This window comes from Macaca nemestrina, chromosome 18, assembly GCF_043159975.1.
Source record: "Macaca nemestrina isolate mMacNem1 chromosome 18, mMacNem.hap1, whole genome shotgun sequence".
Taxonomy (NCBI): Eukaryota; Metazoa; Chordata; class Mammalia; order Primates; family Cercopithecidae; genus Macaca; species Macaca nemestrina.
The window spans coordinates 74,457,212-74,476,564 of NC_092142.1; the positions used below are offsets into that span (position 1 = coordinate 74,457,212).

The window sequence follows — 19,353 nt, forward strand, 5'->3', positions numbered from 1 at the left end:
CCACCTCCCAGGTTTAAGTGATTCTCCTGCCTTAGCCTCCCAAGTAGCTGGGATTACAGGTGTCCACCACCACGCCTGGCTAATTTTTTTTGTATTTTTAGTAGAGACGGAGTTTCACCATGTTGGTCAGGCTGGTCTTGAACTCCTGACCTCCAGGATCCACTGGCCTTGGGCTCTCAAAGTGCTAGGATTACAGGTGTAAGCCACCATGCCCAGCCAAATGTCCTTTCCTATAAATTACCCAGTCTCAGCTATTTCTTTTTGGCAATGCAAGAACGGCCTAACATACCTAAAACTAATCCTGGTGGCTGACACTGAGGAAGCAAAGCCACAGTTAGGTAGGAGGATCCACATACACCTCTGTGATCAACAGCTTTGCTCCTTCACCTGAAGCTGTTGCTTCCCGATGTGGGATGGAGGGGTGTAGACAAACACATGTGCAGACACCTGGTGTGCAGCATGACACTCTACAAACATCTGCCCAATAAGCTTGCCCCGAGGACAGTCATGTTTATTAGCAAAAGCTCTGGAAATTGGGACTAGCAAATTGGAAGGAGTCACTTAGAAGCTGGCAGACAGACGACCTTGGCTGGAGTTTCCTAAGTGCTAGTCACTGCATGTGTGGTAGACACTCCTCCTATACCTATCACAACCCCATTGCCAAGTGGGCAGAGCTGCCCTCATTTCAAAGGTGAGGACACTGACACTTTGAGAATGATGTTACCTACCCAACATCACACAACTAGCACATCCTGGTGCCAAAATTCACGCTTTGGTCTAATGCCCAAACCCATCTTTATTTTACTAGTCCAGACAGTGAGAATTAAAGGCCTTTGTTTGAATGTGGTCCACAGACATGTATATAAATACTTAATTTTCTTGCTTCTGAAAAAAATTTTTAAGATCTAGCAACAATCAGCTAGAACAACAACAAAAAAATGGTTCCAGTTCATTCCACCTGCCTTAAGTTTCCTACTCCTGAAAAGATTGGGTTTGTGACCATTGTACTATAGTCTACACACTATCATTTATTTATTTATTTATTTATTTATTTATTTATTTATTTATTTTTTGAGACGGAGTCTCGCTGTGTCTCCCAGGCTGGAGTGCAGTGGCGTGATCTCGGCTCACTGCAAGCTCCGCCTCCCGGGTTCACGCCATTCTCCCGCCTCAGCCTCCCAAGTAGCTGAGACTACAGGCGCCCGCCACCACGCCCGGCTAGTTTTTTGTATTTTTAGTAGAGACGGGGTTTCACCATGTTAGCCAGGATAGTCTCGATCTCCTGACCTCGTGATCCACCCGCCTCGGCCTCCCAAAGTGCTGGGATTACAGGCTTGAGCCACCGCGCCCGGCCCACACTATCATTTATTTATTTTTCAGACAGAGTCTTGCCCTGTCGCTCAGCTTGGAGTGAAGTGGTGCAATCTTGGCTCAATGCAACCTCTGCCTCCTGGGTTCAAATGATTCTCCTGTCTCAGCCTCCTGAGTAGCTGGGATTACGGGTGCGTGCCACCTCGCCCAGCTAGTTTTAATATGTTTTATTTTTTGGAGAGAGAGTCTCTCTCTGTCATCTAGGCTGGAGTGCAGTGGCGCGATCTCGGCTCACTGCAACCTCTGCCTCCCAGGTTCAAGAGATTCCCGTGCCTCAGTCTCCTGAGTAGCTAGGATTATAGGCATGCACCACCACACCCAGCTTCTTTTTGTATTTTTAGTAGAGCCGGGTTTTCGCCTTGTTAGCCAGGCTGGTCTGGAACTCCTAACTGCAGGTAATCCACCCATCTCAGCCTCCCAAAGTGCTGGAATTATAGGCGTGAGCCACTATGCCTGGCCTAGTTTTTATTTTATTTTGAAACAGAGTTTCGCCTAGACTGGAGTGCAATGGTGTGATCTTGGCTCACTGCCACCTCTTCCTCCCAGGTTCAAGAGATTCTCCTGCCAGAGCCTCCCGAGTAGCTGGGATTACAGGTGCCTGCCACCACGCCCAGCTCATTTTTATATTTTTAAAAGAGGTGGGGTTTCACCATGTTGGCCAGGCTGGTCTTGAACTCCTGACTTTTAAGTGATCTGCCTACCTTGGCCTCCCAAAGTGCTGGGATTACAGGTGTGAGCCACCGTGCTTGGCCCACTTATTTTAGAAAATAATTCCCTCAAAGTATATGCAAGCAAAACACTAAGCCATGTGGGCCCTTGTTGTTTGGGCTGCTATAACAAAACACCACAGACTGAATAGTATATAAACAATCTAGCTTTATTTCTTACCATTCTGGAGGCCGGGAAGTCCAAGATCAAGGCGTGATTTGTGTCTAGTGAGAGCCCGATTCCTGGTTTATAGACAGCCGTCTTCTCATTGTGTCCTCACATGGCGGAAGAGGTAGGAATTTCTGGAGTCCCTTTGATAAAGACACTAATCCCATTCATGAGGGCTCTACGTTTTTTTGTTTTGTTTTGTTTTTTTGAGACGGAGGTTTGCTCTTGTCACCCAGGCTGGAGTGCAATGGCGCAATCTCAGGTCACTGCAACCTCCTTCTCCCAGGTTCAAACAGTTCTCCTGCCTCAGCCTCCAGTGTAGCTGGGATTACAGGCGCCTGCCACCACGCCCAGCGAATTTTTGTATTTTTAGTAGAGGTGGGGTTTCACCGTGTTGGCCAGGCTGGTCTCAAACTCCTGACCTCAGGTGATCCACCCACCTTGGCCTCCCAAAATGTTGGGATTACAGGCGTGAGCCACCGTGCCTGTCTGGGCTCTGCTCTTAAGACCCAATCACCTCCCAAAGACCCCATCACCTCCCAAAGACCCCATCACCTCCCAAAGGCCCCATCACCTCCGAAAGACCCAATCACCTCCCAAAGACCCCATCACCTCCCAAAGACCCCATCACCTCCCAAAGACCTAATCACCTCCCAAAGACCCCATCACCTCCCAAAGACCCCATCACCTCCCAAAGACCCCATCACCTCCGAAAGACCCAATCACCTCCCAAAGACCTAATCACCTCCCAAAGACCCCATCACCTCCCAAAGACCCCACCTCTAATACCATAATTTTGGGAGTTACGATTTCAACATAGGAATCTGCGGGGGACACAAATATTCAGACCATAGCAGCTCTCATCTTTCATGAAGGAGGCACAGAGCCAGGCTGCACCACCTACCTGCTTTAGCACAGGTGAGTGAGCACTGTCATCGGAGCTGGTTTAAACTGCACTTGCCACTCCATCACCCCAAGGCTGCCTTCTCCCACTGTCAGCTGGCTTCACAGCCCAGCAGTTACTGACATGTTAGTAAAGAAGGACATTCACAGTGGCACTCGGTAAGTTGAAGAACAAAAGTACAGCATGAAAATGCCAGCTGAAAAGGCATTCACTGGAGGTCAAAACAGTTCACAAGAGGCAGCAATAAACAGGGAAGTTCAAGAAACTTTGGGTTAGGGGATGCAGGTCCTGAAACTTACATTAAGAAAAGCTCTTTGCTTTCAGTTAACAAAATCGAATTCAGAGCAAACGGGTGAACTGGACTGAGCGTGCCTCCATTGTTGGGTAAAGCTTAGTAATACTGCCCACAGTATCATTTCCCAGAGCTTTCTTGAGAGGTTGCACAGAAAGGTCTTGTTGTTGAACTGAAGAAAGATGCTGGGAATGGGCTCTGTGATCCTGCTCTGTTGTCAGGTTGGTTTCACCCGCAAGGGTCCCACCGTACCTCCCCGTGGAGACACTGCTTAGTTTCAATGTGCTTTTCATTCTCTTGGCTGCCTGAGCAAATGGCCATCACTGTTTCCATTGTGAGCTCTTCCCCTTCGGGAGCTGAGCCCAAAGTACAGGGAACATGTGCTGGAGACCAACATTTGGCAGCCTGGGTCCCACTTGGAGTGACTTTCTGCCACTCCCTTTCCTCCCACAGAGACATTTTCCTGCATCTGGTCACTGAAAAGCAGTGCTGGACAGGCTTGTTCTAAAAGCTGATTCCTAACCCTACTGGCTCATAGGAATGAGGGGCAAAACATCCATACCCAAATTCAGAGCCCAGGTTAGTAGATTGAGACAAGAGTTATTTTCAGGCTGGCATGGTGGCTCATGCCTCTAATCCCAGCACTCTGGCAGGCAGAGGCGGGAGGATCACCTGAGGTCGAGAGTTCGAGACCAGCCTGACCTTCATGGAGAAACCCCATCTCTACTAAAAATACAAAATTAGGCACATGCCTGTAATCTCGGCTACTCGGGAGGCTGAGGCAGGAGAATCGCTTGAACCCGGGAGGTGGAGGTTGTGGTAAGCCCAGATCGCACCGTTGTGCTCCAGCCTGGGCAACAAGAATGAAACTCTGTCTAAAAAAAAAGAGTTATTTCCATCCTTCCCTTGTCACCAACATGACTGAGGCCATATGTAGTCACAGCATCAGTGGGCAGTTTCCTAGAGAAAATTTTTCTTTGTATTATCTATCCAATTAATAATTTTTATGAGAATCCTACCTAACAGTTGAAAAACACTGAGCATCCTAAATGCGACGATCTAATTTTGTAGGACAGATAAGAAGTTATAAGCAGAGGTTAAATACTTTCCCCACATCCACATAGAAGTTAGTGGCAGAACTGGTACTAGGACACAACTGCTTGAGTATCTAGGTCCAGTTTTATTCTACTACACCAAGTAGTAAGGACCATGTTTTTGTTTTTTTGCATTTTAAAATTGAGGTATAATTATGTAAAGTACACGAATATTAACGTGTAGACTTAACGTGGACAAATGTTTACACCAGTATAATCAACGCTCCAATCAAAACACAGGACGTTTCCATCCTCCAGAGGCCTCTTTCTACTCGACTGCCTGCTCCCCACCCCCCACCACATCAGGCAGTCACCACTCATGATATTTGTCCCTTTTGATTCATTTTGGATCCCCAGTTTTAAGAAATAAAAACTGAATTCAAACAACTTTGCCTGAAGCCCTTAAGTCTTTACAGAATTTCCCTAACACTTTTGGACCACAGGTATAAAGATTTGTTTTGGATTCATCTGGACGGTGTTACAGCAAGTTAGTCTCAGCCCCAATACAGACACGTTCAGGTTTAAAAGGATTCATGTTTATAGGACGTGAAGGTCAACAATTCTTCAATATGTGGTATTAAAAAAACTACTCTTTCTGGAAAATAAATGTGCTTTGTCTGAAATATCTGTCTCCTTGGCTGTTTCTGTATCTAACCATTCCTTCAGGATAACTGCCTATGGGAAGAGCTGCTCGAGCTCTGGAAAGTAAGCACTTATATACTAAGTATTTTTCCAGTTGGAAGCTGTCTCCTGGTTTCAATAGCTTTTCTGTTGCGGTGGGATCCATTTTAACAGCTCCTCTGGCTTTCCCAGACACCATCTCAGGAGGCAGTGGCAGTTGAAAAGATAACACTGTCCTAAGCCATTTAACTAGCCAGGAAGGGACCTGGGTTTTAGGAGCTGGAAATTTTTGGTTAAGGCTTGCTCAGAACACTGTCTTAAATCCAAAAAGTCTTGCCAAGGTCCAGGTGGAGGCAGCTTTCCCCCAGCCACAGACACTACCAAATCAGACAGGGCTTGCATTTCTTCCGACCAGAGGCACTGGCAGCCAGGGTCGGTCATTATCTCCATAGCAGCCTCTTTTCCCCAGACAGTGAGCTCATGCTTGGCGCTGATCAACTCCATAAAACAAGGCATTTAACCCTATGCAGAAATGACTACATGAAATCTATACACACAATTATTTAAATCAAGCCAATTTTTGAAAATTATTAAGAAAATACAAATTATGAAACACAGTCGTAACACTAGAACCCACTTATGGACACAGAATAAACAGCAAGGCTCGAAGTGTAAACCTCCCTGAAAGAGCCAAATTCCACAAGACAGTAATTCTGTGGAATTAAGCTGCCTAAAGCAGCTTGTGAGATTCCTCTTGCCTATACAACATCGCCTCTATGTGTTTTCTGGTGTTAATGCAGTTTAAAATAGAGAAACCTTTTTCCATTAATTTTTATTTCATTTAAAAAATTTATTTAAAAAATAGGCATATATTAACATGGTTCAACATTTTAAAAGGGTATAAAGTTAAAAGTCTCCCTCCCACTCCTTGGACCCTGGCCATCCTTTGTCCTGTTTGATGATTGGTTTCTTGTAAGTAGATTCATAGATACTTTAGTATATACAAGCTAAACAGTTACCTATCTTTCATGCTTTTTTTTTCCAGCCTCCCGAGTAGCTGGGATTACAAGCATGCGCCACTATGCCCGGCTAATTTTGTATTTTTAGTAGAGACGAGGTTTCTCCATGTTGGTCAGGCTGGTCTTGAACTCTCAACCTCGGGTGATCCACCTGCCTCAGCCTCCCAAAGTGCTGGGATTATAGGCGTGAGCCACTGCACTTGGCCTCTTTCATGCTTTTTTAATGGAAATGGCATGTTGTAATGGGGTTCTGTGCTTTGCTTTCTTTGGATTCACTGTATTTAGAAACAGAACTTAGAAGATATATTTAAATCAAGCAAATTATATGTTTATTTAATCTTTGACCAAACAATCCCACTTCTAAGACTATCCAAAAGATACAGTGGCAAAAATACAAATTGTCGCATATATGATATGCCAACAACTAATAAAAATGGCTACTGTTAGAGGGAAGGAAAAAACCAGGGAGGAGACAAGGATGAAAGACATCTGAATATACCTTTCTTCAAAGAAAACTAGTTCTAGCCAGGCATGGTGGCTCATGCCTGTAATCCTAGCACTCTGGGAGGCCAAGATGGGAGGATTGTTTGAGGCCAGGAATTAAAGACCAACCTGGCCAACACAGTGAGACCCCATCTCTATTTTTTTAAAAAACAAAAACAAACTAGTTTCAACTTGGGAATCATACAAACATTTTACATAATTTTTAAGGCATCCCTAAAAACTGAAAGTAAAGTAAAATTATGTACAGATTTGGAGCAATAACTAGAGAGGAACTATTTCAAGTGACTTTAAAACACAATTGTTAGAAGCAGGGTTTCTTAACCTCAGCATGACTGACGTTTTAAGCCAGATAATTCTTTGCGGGGAGTGGGGGTGGGGACAGGGCAGTTGTCCTGTGCATCATGCGATGTTAGCAGCATCCAAGGCTCAACGAGCTTCTATAATTGGCAACACCTGGCACATACTGCCATACATCATTGCTGGGAGGATTAAGTGCTGTCTGTGTGACACCACTGGGGAGTGTTTTAAAATATAGGTTTTAGGTGGCCTGACATGGTGGCTCATGCCTCTAATCCCAGCACTGTGGGAGGCCAAGGTGGGAAGATCATTTGAGCTCAAGCATTTGAAACTAGCCTGGGCAACAGAGCAAGACACCCGTCTCTAAAAAATAAGATAAAAAAATATAAAATATAGGTTTTATTATTATTCAGGTATGATGAGGGCAACAGATCAGGTGACTGCCATTGACAAGAAAGCTTGTTAGACTTACAGATTCCAAAAGGGGTATGGCATGCCACAGGGAGCCACACTGGGAAGCCCAGGGTCAGTGCGGAGGCAGAGGGAATGAGGGGATCAAGTGGAGTAAGAGCCTTGTTATTTCCATGGGAAGGAAGGGGTGAGGCCGAGTAAGCAGACTGGCGAGTTTGAATAATTTCAGCAGGCTCTGGGGCCTAGGGGCTTTCCCTAGCTTTTTGGTACCTGGCCCTGTGGTGATTAGGGCAGGTGCATATCCCAGAGTATGGCATATTGGCCTAGAGAATGAACGTCCTGTAAAGGACAGGTTGGGGTATGGGCTCCAGATTGGCTGGTTTACATATGAAAGGAACAGTCATAGGTGAGTCATTTATTCTCTCCAGGAATTGGCTAGCCCTAGGAAGAACAATCTCTCCACCAAATGAGCAAGGTCCCCTCCCATGTCAAAGAATCAAACATGCAACGCTCATATCGAGGGTACAACTAGAAGCTTGTGCTTGTCTTCTGCTGGACTTCGCTCATGTGCCTTCTCTGTTTGCTGATTTTAATCTGTATCCTTTCACTAAAATAAACAGGAATGATGTGTATAACAGTTTTTCTGAGTTCTGTGAATCTATCTTGTGAATCATCAAACATGAGGGTGGTCTCAGGGACTCCTGACACGGCTGCTAGAGCCATCAGGTGGAAGGGTGGTGGGGTACTTTATAATGGAAAAGACCAGACTGACACCACAGACCCCATTGCTCAGTCACAGCAAGTGGAACCACCAGATGTCATGTTCCTCTCCACACGATGCAAAACAAAGATGCAGAGTCACTCAGGAAGCACTCGTGTCAAATCAACTGCACCTGAATCTAATCAAGCCTCTATGTGTAACTGCACATTTAGAGGAAATATTGGGGAGATAGGAACCTTTAAACAACAATGGGGGGAAATAAGCAGTGAAATACAAAATGTAGGAAATACTACAGGACAAAAAACCCCCCTTTCAACACAGAAAAAAAAGGGTAACTGTTACAGATTTAGAGAGACAAATGACCTATCAATCAAATGCACAATGTGGCTCTTATTTAGATTTTAACAAATAACCAAATAACAAACAGTCAAAATACATTTTTGAGACAACATGGGAAAACTGAGCAGACTACATATTAGATATTAATTCTGTTAGGTGAAATATGATGGTTAGGATTTGCTTTAAATGGTCAAAAAAAATGTTGGAGGGGACGAGGCAATAGATCAAACAAGAGCAGCAACAAAGCTGACGTTTGCTAAGTTCGGGTGATGGTTCAGGGGAGTTCGCTGTGCTAGTCTGTATTTGTGACTATTTAAAAATTTCCATAACAAGTTCAAAAAAGAATATGTATTTAAAAATGAGAAGCAGTTATCAGCCAAACATAGGTTAAGAAACATTAGTAAAATAAAAAATCCTTTCACCTGCCGTTAGAAATAATAAAAAAGAAACCGTAAAAACAAATTTTATAAATGTATGAAATCTGAGAGTCTGCTAAGATTGCAGAGATGTGATTTTAAGGCATAGATGAGATTTTAAACTTGGGTTTTAAGAGATTAAAATAAAATGTAGGATGATGAGGCCCGGCGTGGTGGCTCACGCCTGTAATCCCAGCACTTTGGGAGGCTGAGGCGGGCAGATCACGAGGTCAGGAGATCGAGACCAACCTGGCTAAAACAGTGAAACCCTGTCTCCACTAAAAATACAAAAAATTAGCCGGGCGTGGTGGCGGGCGCCTGTAGTCCCAGCTACTTGGGAGGCTGAGGCAGGAGAATGGCATGAACCCAGGAGGCAGAGCTTGCAGTGAGCCGAGATCGCGCCACTGCACTCCAGCCTGGGGAACAGAGCACCAGACTCCATCTCAAAAAAATAACATAACATAACATAACATAAAAAAATAAAATAAAATAAAATAAAATAAAATGTAGGATGCTGGACGGTTAAGTACCACTTTTAGCTCTTGAGAAAACAGGTAGTCCAAAGTGAAGGTGCCTTTGGTCTCCAGCCTTCAGGTTTTTTTCTAATCTCTATTCTGAAGTCTAAATTTGTTTTTTTTTTTTTTACACTTAGAGTTTTTTTGGGGGGTACAAATTTAACATAAAATTTAGGAATAAAAAGACATTATCCTTTTACGTTTTAATGTAAATCTTTTTCCTTTAAAATAAGGTCTCATAAAAGAGAGAGATGCATCATCCTCTAGATAAAAGCTCCTGCCAGCCCAGGTATCCTAACTGCTGTCATAATGTGAGATTTGGGGTCAGGGAAAAGAAATTGATTAAAGCAGAATATCGGAGACCCTGGCCTTCAAGTAGTGATATTGTTGCTTTTTTTTTTTTTTTTTTGGAGATGGAGTTTCACTCTTATTGCCCAGGATGGAGTGCAATGGCGCGATCTCGGCTTACCACAACCTCCGCCTCCTGGGTTCAAGCAATTCTCCTGCCTCAGTCTCCTGAGTAGCTAGGATTACAGGCACGTACCACCATGCCCAGCTACTTTTGTATTTTTAGTACAGACAGGGTTTCTCCATGTTGGTCATTGCCCCCCAGCTTTTTTTTTTTGAGACAGACTCACTTTGTCGCCCAGGTTGGAGTGCAGTGGCATGATCTCAGATCACTGAAACCTCCGCCTTCCAGGTTCAAGCAATTCTCGTGCCTCAGTCCCCCAAGTAGCTGTGACTACAGGCGTGTGCCACCACGCCCAGCTAATTTTTGTATTTTTAGTAGTCATGGGGTTTTGCCATGTTGGCTAGGCTGGTCTGGAACTTCTGCCCTCAAGCTATCCACCCACCTTGGCCTCCCAAAGTGCTAGGATTACAGGTGCCACTGCTCCTGGCCTTCTTTCTTTCCTATCCAAAAGGATTTCTTATGGAAGAACATTCAAGAATAACTTCTTATGACATACATGTATTATTTCTGTAATTTAAAAAAATTTTCAGAATATATGCTCACACAAAAACTTGTACACAGATGTTCACAGCAACCCTATGTACAAGACCCAAAAAGTGAAAACAACCCATATGTCTAACAACTGATGACTGGATAAACAAAACATTTACATCCATACAACTGACTATTTTTATTCCATAAATAGTAATAAAGTACTGATTCATGCTACACTATAAATCTTGAAAACATGTTAAGTGAAAGAAGCCAGTCACAAAAGACCACATATTATACGATTCCATTTATATGAAATGTTCAGAATAGACAAATCCAAAGAGACAGAAAGTAGATTACTGATTGCCCTGGGGTAGGGGCGTTGAGGAATGGGAAGTGACTGCTAATGGGTTCTGCAATGGGTTGAGTGGTATCCCCCAAAACTTCATGTCTACCTGGAACCTCAGAATGTGACTTTAGTTAGAAATAGAGTCTTTGCAGATATAGTTAGTTAAGATGAAATCAGACTGGATTAGGGCAGGCCCTAAATTCAATTACTGGGGTCCTTATAAGTAGGCCATGGAAAGACACAGACACAGGAAAGAAGGCCATGTGAAGACAGAGGGAGAAACTGAAGTGATGCAGCCACAAGCCAAAGACTGCCAGGAGCCACCAGAAGCTAAGGAGGAGGCACGAAAGACTTCTTTAGAGCGGCAGTCCCCGAGGCACGAAAAAGTCTTCCTTAGAGCAGCAGTCCCCAACCTTTTTGGCACCAGGGACTGGTTTCATGGAAGACAATTTTTCCACAGATCTAGGGGTGGGGATGGGGGATAGTTTTGGGATGACTGAAGTGCATTACATTTATTATGCACTGTATTTCTATTATTATTAAATCGTAATACACGATGAAATAATTATACAACTCACCATAATGTAGAATCAGTGGGAGCCCTGAGCTTGTTTTCCTGCAACTAGATAGTCTCATCTGATAGACAGTGACAGATCATCAGGCATTATATTCTCATAAGGAGTGTGCAACCTAGATCCCCTGCATGCACAGTTCACAATAGGATTCACACTCCTATAAGAATCTAATGCCACCGCTGGTATGACAGGAGGAGGAGCTAAGGTAGTAACGTGAGTGATGGGGGGTGGCTGTAAATACAGATGAAACTTAAGAGTGCTCACCCGTTACTTACCTCCTGCTGTGTGACCTGGTTCCTAACAGGCCACAGACAAGTAATGATCTGTGGCTCTGGGGCTGGGGGCCCCCGCCCTAAAGCTTTTAGAGGAAGCGGAAGCCCCACCGACAACCTGTTTGGACTTCTAGCCTCCAGAACTGAAAGGGGATACATTTCTTTTTATTTTTTGAGACAGAGTCTTGCTCTGTCACCCAGGCTAGAGTGCAGTGGCACGATCTTGGCTCACTGCAACCTCCACCTCCTGGGTTTGAGAGATTCTCCTGCCTCAGCCTCCTGAGTAGCTGGGACTATAGACATGCACCACTATGCCTGGCTAATTTTTGTATTTTTAGCAGCGATAGGGTTTCCCCATGTTGGCCAGGATGGTCTTGATCTCCTGATCTCGTGATCTGCCCACCTCGGCCTCCCAAAGTGCTGGGATTACAAGCGTGAGCCACTGCACCTGGCCAGGGATACATTTCTGTTGTCTTAAGCCACCCAGCTTGTGGTACTTCGTTAAGAAACAGCTCTAGGAAACTATTACAGGCACAAAATTTGTGATGAAGATGTTCTAAAATTGATGGTTGCACAACTCTGTGGACATACTAAAAACTTTTTTTTTTTTTGAGACAGAGTCTTGTTCTGTCACCTAGGCTGGAGTACAGTGGCGTGATCTTGGCTCACTGCAACCTCTGACCTCCGCCTCCCAGGTTCAAGCGATTCTCCTGCCTCAGCCTCCCAAGTAGCTGGGATTACAGGTGTGCACCACCATGCCCAGCTAATTTTTGTATTTTTAGTAGAGACAGGGTTTCATCATGTTGGCCAGGCTGGTCTTGAACTCCTGACTTCAGGTGATCCACCTGCCTCAGCCTCCCAGAGTGTTGGAATTACAGGCGTGAGCCACCGTGCTGGGCCTAATAACTTTTAAATTATATACTTTAGTTGGGTGAATTTTATGGTCTGTGAATTATATCTCAATACAGCTGTTATGAAAAAATATAGCCACAAAATGCTGAAGAACCAATAAGGATCTTGAGTAACCCCAACATGGGAGCTTCCATTTTCAGTCAATCATTCAAAGTCTAAAGTTGAGTGTTAAACATTCAACATTAGTTAAAACAGGATTGGCTGCTGGGTCTACTGTTGATTTGCTGTAGGGCCTTTGGCTTTTTTTTTTTTGAGATAGGGTCTTACTCTGTCACCCAGGTTGGAGTGCAGTGGTGAGATCTTCGCTCACTGCTACCTCCATCTCCTGGGTTCAAGCAATTCTCCTGCCTCAGCCTCCCGAGTAGCTGGGATTAAAGGTGCACACCACCATGCCTGGCTTGTTTTTATATTTTTAGTAGAGACAGGGTTTCCCCATGTTGGCCAGGTTGGTCTTGAACTCCTGACCTCAAGTGATCTGCCTGCCTTGGCCTCCCAAAGTGCTGGGATTACAGGCCTGAGCCACCTCACCTGGCCACCTTGTGGCTTTTTGGACAGAATTCTTTCAACTGTAAGTCAGAAAACGAACACAAACAGGCTTAATCAAAATAACGATAGGAATTTGTCTCACATAATTGATGTCTAGGGTGGGTACTGGCTTCAGGCATCTAAACAGTGTTACTAGATCTTTGATTCTCTTGGCTGTTTCCTTTGTTGCCTTCAATTCTTTGCTGGCTTTCTCTAGGTAGTAGGAAAAGATGGCCACCGGCAGTCCCACGATTATGACTCTTACAGCTCCAGATCAAAACAGACAGCCTTTCCTGATACCTCTGAGAACAATTCCAGGGCAGTCCAGGGCTGGCTCACAGGCTATTCCTAGAGCCAGGGAGTAAGGTTAGCTTCAGCCAAGTCTGAGGCACAGAGCAGGATCACTCAGGAATGGGAAAAGAATGGCTCCCCGAAGGAAGAAAGGCTGGGAATACAAAATATATGTTCGCTATGCTAGGCAAAGCTGTAAAACTTGCAGAGTGTCAAACATCATTTCAGCTCAATAAATATTTGCTGAATCAATGTAGGAACCCATAAAACAGAGCTGCTGTGGAGTACTTTTAAAGCATCATGTTCCAAACCCTGATTTCATATTTTAGAGAAGCAATAAAACACAATGGAAGTCAGACAGCGAGGGCATTAGTGAGATGCCATTTTAGCAGAGAGCTACTTCAATCAAGTATAACCTGCTCTAAGTTCCAGATTCCATCTGTATTACACAACAGAGATGCAGTGTTCAGAAAGAATATTCCCTGATTTAACCACCAAAAAAGCTAAGACTTGTCCTGTGTGAAGGAAGGCAGTTCAGGATGAAGGGTCCTGCTACCAGAGCAAACATTTCCTTCTCACTTGAACTGGTGATAATCCGGTGGGTTTCTGATCCAGGATCCAAACGCCTGCTTCCGGAGTGTGCTCCAGGCTTCCTGGTAAGAGGACGCAGCCTCCTTGTAATCTTGGTAGGTATCCAGCTTCTGCACCCTAATGCACACAGGCCACCAAATACACAGATTCTTACTGAATAGCACACCCTGGGGGCCACCAGACACCTGAGCAAGCAACTGGACAGACTTGTAATGAGAGACTTAGGAAGAGGAGTTCAGTATGCTTTTGTGAAAGTGGATCACACAAACTACTTTATTCTTGTCATACTCAACTAAAACAGAGGCGAGAAGCCAGGGGTAAAAAGCACTCAGGGTGCATAACATTGCTCCAAGAATGCATTCTCTGCAAGCCTGGCTGCTAAAATTGCCTGCCAGTTTTATCTAACAGCTACTGAACCAACTTGCTGCAGACTTTAACAATAGTTTTACCCAATGCCGTCACTTGGCAGCTCCTCATAACTTTACTCGTGCCGCCGAACTTTCTTTTTTTTTTTTTTTTTTTTTTTGAGACGGAGTCTGGCTCTGTCGCCCAGGCTGGAGTGTAGTGGCCGGATCTCAGCTCACTGCAAGCTCCGCCTCCCGGGTTCACGCCATTCTCCTGCCTCAGCCTCCCGAGTAGCTGGGACTACAGGCGCCCGCCACCTCGCCCTGCTAGTTTTTTGTATTTTTTTTTTTTTAGTAGAGACGGGGTTTCACCGTGTTAGCCAGGATGGTCTCGATCTCCTCACCTCGTGATCCGCCCGTCTCGGCCTCCCAAAGTGCTGGGATTACAGGCTTGAGCCGCCGCGCCCGGCCGAACTTTCTTGAACAATATGTTACATTTCTTTTTTGAAAAATAAAGCCTCTAACTTTCCCTTTGTTCTTCAGACATACTGAAGACCACCCAGTCTGTGCATGTCTTGAATTTCAATTCTTATATCCCAAATAAAACATTAAATTTAGAGATTTGTCTTTACATTTTTATTTTGACTTCTGACACTTTCCTAGAGCAACTCTGTCTCCTTTGTAGGGAATTCATGACACAGCAACGTGAATTAAAACAGTTAAGAATGAACAGAATTCTAGGTTTCTATGGTCCTAGTGGAATCAGAGAAAATAAAAATAATTGTCTACTTTTTTGATTTAAAAGTTTTCCAGGTGAGGCATGGTGGCTCACGCCTGTAATCCCAGCACTTTGGACTTTGGAAGGCCGAGGCGGGCGGATCCTCTGAGGTCAGGAGTTTGAGACCAGCCTTACCATCATGGTGAAACCCCATCTCTACTAAAAATACAAAATTAGCTGGGCATGGTGGCAGGCGCCTGTAGTCCCAGCTACCCGGGAGGCTGAGGCAGGAGAATCACTTGAACATGGGAAGCGGAGGTTCCTGTAAGCTAAGATTGTGCCACTGTATTACATAGCCTGGGCAACAGAGCAAGACACTGTCTCAAAAAAAAAAAAAAAAGTAACTACCAGTTATCAAAACCCTACTGCAAACTAGGCTCTTGGTCATATGCAACACTTCCCTTAATCATCTCAGCTACCCTGTCTCAAAAACAAACAAACAAACATGCCGGGCATGGTGGCTCACGTCTGTAATCCTGGCACTTTAGGAGGCTGAGGCGGGTGGATCACCTGAGGTCAGGAGTTCAAGACCAGCCTGGTCAGTCAACATGGTGAAACCCCATCCCTACTAAAAATACAAAAAATTAGCCAGGCGTGGTGGCATGCACCGATAATCCCAGCTACTCTGGAGACTGAGGCAGGAAAATCACTTGAACCTGGGGAGGCAGAGGTTGCAGTGAGGTGAGGTTGCGCCACTGCACTCCAGCCTGGTTAACAGGAGCAAAACTCTGTCTTAGAAGTATCTCCTTACCTCAATTCAGATTTGACATATAGAATATATGGAAATCCAAGAAAGAAGCCAACTGACCACAGATGCATCACTTCAGTATGCGTGATGGTGATGACAAGTGGCCAGCCTCTTCATTTTTTTTTTTTTTTTTTTTTTTTTTTTTTTTTTGAGACGGAGTCTCGCTCTGTCCCCCAGGCTGGAGTGCAGTGGCCGGATCTCAGCTCACTGCAAGCTCCGCCTCCCGGGTTCACGCCATTCTCCTGCCTCAGCCTCCCGAGTAGTTGGGACTACAGGCGCCCGCCACCGCTCCCGGCTAATTTTTGTATTTTTTTAGTAGAGACGGGGTTTCACGTGTTAGCCAGGATGGTCTCGATATCCTGACCTCGTGATCCACCCACCTCGGCCTCCCAAAGTGCTGGGATTACAGGCTTGAGCCACCGCGCCCGGCCTAGCCTCTTCATATAGAAGCTTCTAGCTACTCCTTACTTTCCCCACTGGCATATAATGAAGGATTCACTTGGTCTTTGTCACCAGTTCCTGGGAACCTCTAAACTTTGGAGTTTCTGGAAGTGTCTTTGTCATGCATGGCAGATCTCTCTGATCACATGTGAGTTTATGTTTGACCAGGTAACTCATGGTGGGCCCCCGAGATAGTTTCAGGATGATACTGGTCATGCCAGAAAGACCAGCCACGTAGAGAATTAGGGCTCTGAGACACGTGATATCAGTTTGACCTCTTGGGAGAGGAGGGGGTTGGAGATTAAGTTCAATCACATCATGTGGCCAATAATTCAATCAATCATAATAGCTAATGAAACTCCAACAAAAACTTTGGACACTGATGTCTGAGTGAGATTCCTGGTTGGTGACGGACAGCAATGTGCTGGGAAGGTGATGTGTCCTGAGGACATGGAAGCTGTGCCTTTGGGACCCTCACATATCTGACTATATCCCTTACTATATCTCTCTCCTTTTGGCTAGTACTGATCTGTAGCCTTCATAATAAAACTTTTAATGGCAACTATAGTGCTTTTCTGAGTTCTGAGAGATGTTCTAGTGAATAACTGAACATGAGGGGGAGTGGAGACACTCAAATTTGCAGCCAGTTGGTCAGAAGTATGGGTGGTTTGGGGCCCTCTTTAACCTGTGAGACTTCACCTAACTCTAGATGGTCACTGTCAGAACGTCACTGCACCCACCTACTTGTTCCCAAGAGTGGTTTTAAAGTTCTCTACGTTTTTGTTTGAAGAGCAATTTAAGTCATGGAGCTGCAAGTTCAAAAGGAAAAGAGGAGAGTAACACTTGTAACAGAATATATTGCTCTTAGAACACTCCCATTTCCACAGTGATCTCCATCTAGAGGTGGAATCAAAGGAGGGTCTGGAATGGCCAAGCCCCAGTTCTATCCTTAGTTTTTTATAACTCTATACCACCAAACTACCCATCCTCTGCATCTCAGATCATGCATGTATCTGCAAAGAGAGCTATGGGGAAAGAAGAACTTGTCGTCAACAATAAGTGCCACAGGCTTGCTGAACCACTACTCCTGCCAAAGCTTCTTGCTACTCAGAAGCCAGAATCAAAACAGATGTCTTCCTAAATATGAGAAAACATAGGTCAATAGCATCACCTGAGGGAGTCTGGCCACTTGTCCCTTGCAATTCTGCTAAGCAGCTTCTGGAATGATCTAAACAGTTCCACTTTGCTGATTTGGGATCTGTTTGGAAAAAGAAGGCAAAGACGATTTATTAAGTGTTTAGTATGTTCCAAGCCCCTATCACAAAGATGCCAGGCTTCACATGGTTTTTAGGTTTGAAGATTTCACTTGTATTTGGTGAGGAGAAAATCCAGACCTGGATGTCTGATTAGAGTGAGGTACAAAAATGAGTCTAACCTTAAGAAATGTCATCAGCGGTGGGATCATTAAAGTGACAAGCCCAAACGGGTACCCTGAGGTGCAATTACAAAATTTTGCCCCAGGATATCTGTAAGACACTTCTGGCTACCTCCTTTCAAGGGAGCTGGCCCCTATGGGTTTACAAGAAATCGAAAGCTTTGTTTGAGACATGAGTGCTGTTCCCTGTGTGAATCGTCAATATAAAATCCACTTGGACGAGCCGCCTGAGGCAGAATCCCCGGACTCCTGCCATGGGCATCACAGCCTTTAGAGACCAAGCGTTTGCTCCTAAACAACACAATTCTGGGTGGAGGTCATGGTTTGGAATACTTAAGGAAGTGAGTGTTGATTCTTTATGAGCCCACCCAGGCCTTCGTGGTTGCCTTCTTTTCCCTCATGTACACAATTCACGAGCTGCATCTAGAAACTGGGAAATGCTGTGTGTACCAACAACGTGCAGTCTCTCTTTCACACACCACACCCTGCATCACCCCAGCAGACCAGCAGACCGCACCCTCAGCGTGGACACAGTGACCATAACTGGTCCACACCCTGCATCACCCCAGCAGACCAGCAGACCGCACCCTCAGCGTGGACACAGTGACCATAACTGGTCCACACCCTGCATCACCCCAGCAGACCAGCAGATCGCACCCTCAGCATGGACATTGTGACCATAACTGCTACACACCCTGTATCACCCCAGCAGACCAACAGATCGCACCCTCAGCATGAATACCATGACCATAAATGGTACACACCCTGCATCATCCCAGCAGATTGCACCCTCAGCGTGGACACCATGATCGTAACTGGTACATGTGAAATAGGGAATTATGGAGTCTGCACAAAATCTCCCTTACCTGGCTGGAACCCAGCCTGCTTCAGGAACTGCTGCTTAAAGGGGAACCCTGAGCCCTCAGACACTGCTCTCCCAAGGCCTTAGCTGGAGTGGCTGCTGGCACTCAGGAAAATGAGGCCATTTTAGCATGAAAACAAAGCAAAAATTAATGGAACTCTCATGAACAAATTAAAGAAAAATAATATAATTAGAGATGGCCAGACATGGTGGCTCATGCCTGTAATCCCAGCACTTTAGGAGGCTGAGGTGAGTGAGCAGATCATCTGAGGTCAGGAGTTCAAGACCAGCCTGGCTAACATGGTAAAACCCTGTCTCTACTAAAAATACAAAAACTAGCTGGGACTGGTGGTGCATGCCTGTAATTCCAGCTACTCAGGAGGCTGAAGCACAAGAATCACTTGAACCCAGGAGGCAGAGGTTGCAATGAGCCGAGACTGTGCCAGTGCCCTCCAACCTGGGTGACAGAGATTCTGTCTCAAAAAAAAAAATATATATACACACACACACACACACACACACACGTACATATATATAACTATGGGAAAAATATATGCAAAGAAAGCATTTGGTAGAATTCAACATCCTTTGAATTATTAAAAACCTTTTGGCAAACTAGGACTCGGGAAAAGTACTTACATTTATAAAGGGCAACTATAAAAAATCTATAGCAAATATATGTCCTTAAAATCAGGAATAGGACAAGGGGTACTTGCTATCACTGCTTTTATTCAACATTATACAGAAGGTTCTGGCCAGCAGAACAAAAAAGAAAGAGAAGTGAAAAACAAAAATCAAGTCATCATCTGCAGATGATTTTGATACTGTCAGTTCTAGTCAACACAGTAACGTAAGATAAATAAATAAAAGGAACAGAAGATTGGAAAGAAACACTACAGTTGACCCT

General features: G+C 44.8%; 1 protein-coding gene across 5 annotated transcripts in view; it reads right to left on the reverse strand.

Annotated features, from left to right (window-relative positions):
- Nucleotides 1-9,764: 9,764 nt before the first annotated feature.
- Nucleotides 9,765-19,353, reverse strand: part of LOC105491260 (adenosine deaminase tRNA specific 1) — a 29,158-nt gene continuing 19,569 nt past the window's right edge. For all 5 annotated transcript variants that reach the window (XM_011757469.3, XM_011757471.2, XM_011757470.2 and 2 more), the window contains 2 exons: nucleotides 17,321-17,407; nucleotides 9,765-13,955 (listed from right to left, as the gene is read on the reverse strand). In XM_011757469.3, the coding sequence (XP_011755771.2) occupies nucleotides 13,823-13,955; nucleotides 17,321-17,407 (220 nt within the window). In that variant the 3' untranslated portion in view covers nucleotides 9,765-13,822. The remainder of the gene's footprint in view (nucleotides 13,956-17,320; nucleotides 17,408-19,353) is intronic.